The sequence below is a fragment of the Pagrus major genome, chromosome 11 (genome assembly GCF_040436345.1).
Source record: "Pagrus major chromosome 11, Pma_NU_1.0".
Lineage (NCBI taxonomy): Eukaryota > Metazoa > Chordata > Actinopteri > Spariformes > Sparidae > Pagrus > Pagrus major.
Window position 1 is genome coordinate 19,253,040 of NC_133225.1, and position 6,000 is coordinate 19,259,039.

The window sequence follows — 6,000 nt, forward strand, 5'->3', positions numbered from 1 at the left end:
GCTAGCAGGTTAGCATGCTACACAAGCTTTGCAACACATAGCACTTTGCCAAAATATGTTATTCCTTCACATTTTGTTGATAATTTTAATTAAGTTTTGAATGTTTTCAACCAAAATTCTTACATACTGCACCTTTAATAGTGATCTCTTAATGAACTGCAGTCCAGAAATCTTTCACTCTAACACTGTTATTGATGCTTTCATTTCAAAAAATTTGAACCACAGTTCAATCAAATCTGACCTCAGCGTAATCTGGAAGTACATCTGAAACCTCAGCTGTAAGATACCAGCCAGCCACCGCTACAGTCTCCTATCAAAAATAGCAAATCTAATACTGGCACAGTTAAAAGTGTGTTTACTTTTGACAACGTGGCTGTACGTGAACTTGTCTAGCATGTAGGAAGCTCAAAGAAAAAGCTGAACTCTGGACTGTTTCGACTCCACCCATCAACACATACACAATCACACACGCTATCACAACCATACTCATGCACACCAACACACCCACTCCCCTGCAGATCCTTCCTCTCCAGAGCAAGAGGGGAAGTGAGGCCCGGGCTGAGTCACAGAGGTGGGGTGAGGAGGAGGGTGGTACTCTGTAAGACTGTAAGTCCAGGAACAATGAACTGGGATCTTCCAAGCTACCAGGTCTCGCCCTCAGCTAGGGAACATACTCTCTGCTCAGCGGGGATCCACTGAGAGGAGGGATTGGTATGATATCATTGCAGAATATAACTAGTGATAAGTAGCCCGTTACGTTTTCCCATCATTGTTTGGGAAAAAACCAAACCATAATGAGTATCATGGCACTAAAAATGTTTCTATCCCCCCGTCATGGACAGAATGGATTCCAAAAGCTGATGTTTTTATGATATTGATAAACAAAATGTGATTGTTTGAATAAAAGATGATTACATGCTACTTGGCAAAAGGGCTCAAAGAGAGAATTAATCAGGCCCAGGCAAAGCACCTTTTGGCTAGCAGTTGGTGTTAATTTCCCACTGTGTTGGCAATGAATAGTGATGTGATCTGCTCCAAAATTTGTGATTCTGAGGAATTACGCAAGTAAATTTTTCAGTACTACAGTTTAATGGGTGTCATCTTCCTCTTCAGGGTCTTTATTAGAGTCTAATTTCAAAGGTAATCTATCAGGGGATGTACTAGGGACAGGCCAGGGACAAACCTGCAACTTTCCACATACAGGATCTCCTCTGCAGCTGCCAGTTCACACACAGTAGAACAAATGAACAATTAAGCAATGTTTTCCATGGGTGGTACTCACTTTGTCGAGCTTAGATTCCAACTCACACACATCCCCCTCCACTTCCTCTATGGTTGCTCTGTGGGGAAAGAAAAAAAGCATTTGAAATCACGTGGAACAATGACTCAATACTATCAACTTCACAGACACTGAGAGGCATTGAAGATGACTGAGATCTTGAAAAGAAGATAAAAAAACCAAACTGCAGTGCATATTCAAAGAACTTGAACTCCCTCATTGTTAGTTTGGTTTACCATCTTTGCCACATTATTACCAGTTTCCACCTGTCCTGTGTCATTTGTGTACAGACTAAGTGAGAATGTTTTCAGATGAGACACTAAATATCAGCTTACTCTGTATCAACCTTCCTTCACAAGCAAAGAACTTATATGTCCTACATTACAATCTTCTATTTGACCTTAGTGCATGCATAAAGAGAACAATTATCACTGACAGCACAAACTTTACGGATCATGCTCTATAATCATTGGCCAACTATTTGCCCAACTTTTGCATATGCACACACATCCTCTAGACCATTTTTAAATACAGTGGATACTTCAAATTAAATGTAACAATTAGCATTTCACCAACACACCCATAATATACAATTACAGCCTCTGAAAACTACAATTGCAATACATGATATTATACCCAGGAGTGACACAAGCACATAAGAAACATACACCATTAGAGGCAGCCAAACTGAGAGCTGCCATTTTGGGTAATACCGCAGGGCTGGAGTCAGGTCTGGCACTCGGCCCTTTAAAACGTGACAAAGCACAGCTTGGTTCTCCACAGGATCGACAGCCTCTGAGCATGTGAGCAGGGAAAAGAGAAACACCCAGCACAGCCTTGATGAATTAATCTCCACTCAGTTTTGATAATGATCCGTGTTAAAGCACATTACTATGACCTTACTTCAGTGTAGGAAAGGTACATAAGCAGCTGATTGGTGGCTCCACTATAGTACATGGTAAACTTAGGGAAAACACAATAAGGTATGATGAAAAGATGAATAAATGAAATTAAATAAAATGTTTGTTATGATTAAGACCTCACAGGCTATTTAATGACTTTTAAAGTGTTACACTTTTATAATTAAATTCAAGACATGTTAAGACTTTTGAAGGACCTCCAGACACCCTGAATAGGATGTGTGCAACCATCACGAACAATGTTATGAAGCTACTTGTTTAGTTTACTCAATGATACATCAGCAGGAAATATGAAGGAGAACTGGTAATTAAAATCCAAGGGCAGTTTGTTTTCATCACCCCAATATAAATTATTTATGTTGGCTATTTCAGACACATTAAGATGTATTTGTGATGATTTTTCACCCTGCAAAGTCAGAAACACTGGATTAAGTTCATAAAGGAGCAGAACTGGCCAGCACAAAGAAATGCTCCTTGCCTTTTACTGCTAAAAAACAAAGCAGCAAAGGCAAGATTAAAAAGATTAACAGTGAACGATGGAGCCAGAGCAGAACTGAATAAATGACACAGTACTACTTCTACACGGTGTAAAGTCTTCTATAATCAGTTATGTCCTACCGCTCTCATGTGAGTTTTAGGTGATTCATGCTCAGTTTAGCAGTAATAAGCTGCAGAGAGGAAACCTTACTTTCACACAACAGACCACTGGAAATGTTTTACAACTGTAGTGAAAGGGATAATCTTCTAATTCAGGCTAATTATGTGGTTTCCCCCTGTGTTAAACACTGGAGATAAGAACATTAATTTAATGCTTTAATGTAAATGTTTTTCTTTTCATTCAAGATATCGTGCAGCACTATGAGTGTGCGAGTCTGTGTGCGACGTGTGTCAGTTTATGCAAAGGGATTAAGAGTGACACCTCGCCGTGGCAGCGGGTGATGTTCCCCAAAGACCCTCCAGCTGTTTGTTCTACCGTATGGTGTCACACTGACAGCTGCCAACATGTGGCCACTGTCAGGGAAAAACAGGAGGCTGACTGTGCCAGCTGAGATCAAGGATTGCTGTGAACAAGTACATAATGTTGTTACAATCCTGGAATTTCTAACTTCAATATAATACCTTGAAAATATTGATATTTGATACCACTTTCAACCACAGTGAAAAAATGACTTTTGATGATTTTTCTTTGTTTTTATTAAAAGATAAATATAAAGTATGAAGGCTATAATATGACAGTGAGGTACGACTTTTCTTTTCTTGGCTAGAAGCAGAGAATAGCATAATGGTTGCAGTAAAGGTGAAATATCCCCAAATACATATTTTTAATGACACTAGAAGTACAGAAGTGTTTGAACTATATGTATACAGTATAACCTGTTTTATACTGTATACTGAATCTAGGGCATTGTATTGGTATCTGTTTAAGAGTCCTGGGCAACATAAGCAGTCTGTTTTTTTCACTGTCACTTGATTGCCTTATCGAAAATGTAAAAGAATGACTCCATCCCCCATTTACAGAAAATCAACCTAAATTATATTCTGTATCTATCAACACATATGATCTGAGCTCTGATATATCTTGTATAAAGAAGCATGTAAAGTACTCCTAGTGTTCAGTAAGTTTAGACTAACATCACATAGACAAATTCTTCTAATCTAATCTTTTCAGACTCACATTAGTCTGATAGAATATACATGTCCACTGCATTCGTCTTATATGCATAGGCTTTAACGTTTGTGCTTTATTTGCAAGAAACAACACTGAGAAAACAAAAAACTGGATATACTTCTGCTACAGCAAATAACTGATTTAACTGAGTAGAAGACGTCAGAGATCTTCTAAACCTATATCTTTGATGAAGTAAGGGTTGCAATAGTATTAGATTTTCACAGTACAATAACCATCTCAGAAAATATCAGTTTCATGGTATAGGGTTGGGCAATATGATAAAAATGTGCAAAACCGGCCACCATCAGCCCATCAACTGGCGATTGCTGATATATTCACAGAAGTTTGCACCAGCACTGCACGCATTTTCAGCGAAGGCAATTATGGAGGAGCTTGTTGCAAAAAAAAAAAAAAGACAAAATCACGAGTTTGGGAATTTTTCAGTTTTAAACCGGACACAACCAGCAAGCCAAAGGACCTAACTGAAGCAATTTGCCATCTCCAAGAGACACTCGGCTCCCACCAGACAAGCGCTTCATCCCTGCACTCCTCAGTGCACAGAGATGGATTGGATTTGTGCCTGAAAAATATGAATACGAAATGCTGCACGCTGCATTTTTCAAACAGTTTTTGGACTTGCATATAAGTTAAATTTATTCCCAACTCTTCAGCGCGAGTGATGGAGCTGCACTGCTCGTCAACTTGCTCCGGTAACTTGCAATTTCTTTGCGCTGGTCAGTCCGGCTCCTCCTCGACTCCTTTCTAATCACGGTAAGAAAATCTGAGACTTTGCCTGTTCCTATTTTTGGCACAGGTTAATCATTTATTGAATTAAATTTTCAAGGAGGCGCACCATTAAATTAGCAAGATAAAATGTCAAAAATATACCAAAATATCGGATCAAACAAAACAAATGGCAATGAGTTGAGCCCATTGCCGATAGATGATACATACGTCCAATTGCCCAACCCTAATAATGACAAACCAATATCTAGCTGCATGAAGGTCTGACCTCTGTACTGCCAAAGATCTTACCATCAAGAGAATAAGCCTCAATATCTTCTGGAGTGGTGCTCCATTGCTGAACCTGAGCCCAAACATAGCTGGTTGGTCAACTCTTGCCTTGACAAAAATAAACTGGTTTTGCAGCTTATGAATCAGAAAAGCATGCACAGGCAGAAACAGGATGTCAAAACCAAACTGTTGAGCCTGCAGAAACTGACTGGGCCCAATTCTGCCGAATATGTTCCCTTAGGTGCAAAACCAACACTGTATAACTGTATAAAAGAAAATATACTATAAACCTAAACTTGAACTAGTATCTGTTTTATCAACTTGTTATATCTTCTGTACTTAATAATTCAACAAACATAGTCTGTGAAAAAAAGCCACACAACATGGGAACTGACACGGAGTTGCATGCTGTAGTGTTCATTTTTATGAGATTTTGTTAACAAACCAAACACGGCGGAATGAACTAAGGACTTAAGTAGACAGGGAGGGCAAAAAAGGGTCAAAAGCAATAAAGAGCTTCCCCCTCTGATGGAGACATTAATCCTGGTCAAAAGCTAAAGAGCATGTTACAAGCCCTGTTTGCCTTTGTCAGTTGCTACAGGCAAAGTCCATTTCTTTGGTGAATCACCCAGACTCATGACTGCTGAAAGACTCCAGTGTCTGACTTCAAGAGGATTTGGCCTCTTCTTATATTGTTCTATATTTATACACTGGGCATTCTGCTTGTACAAATGCAGCGAGTACAAGCTTCAATCCTTGGCTCGCCAATATTACCAGCAATCAAGGGGCAAAGTATTAACAAAGCCGCATGTCCCAGATTAGACATCACTGGAATATTTGGGTGCAATCTTTAGAAAAGGGTATTTACACCGATATTATCCCCTCACAAAAACCACCACAATATTCCCTTTACTAATCCATCAAGTAAAGTAAGGCTCTTTGTTTGAGGAATTGAAGCATGGGCATGCCAATTCTTCTTTAATTATCAATTGTAATGTTTAAATACATGCTGTAAGCAGATCTATAACATTTTATATCCAGCAATACTCTTCTTTAGTCTCTCAACAACGCAGGATGGCCTGAAAAAGGTTAGGCAACTGCAGCCATCTTTCCCTGGA

At 39.1% G+C, this 6,000-nt stretch overlaps 1 protein-coding gene across 2 annotated transcripts in view; it reads right to left on the reverse strand.

Moving 5' to 3' along the window:
• Positions 1-6,000, reverse strand: part of acap2b (ArfGAP with coiled-coil, ankyrin repeat and PH domains 2b) — a 56,549-nt gene that overhangs the window by 38,896 nt on the left and 11,653 nt on the right. For both annotated transcript variants that reach the window (XM_073475997.1, XM_073475996.1), the window contains exon 2: positions 1,283-1,340. In XM_073475997.1, coding sequence (XP_073332098.1) covers positions 1,283-1,340 — 58 coding nt within the window. The remainder of the gene's footprint in view (positions 1-1,282; positions 1,341-6,000) is intronic.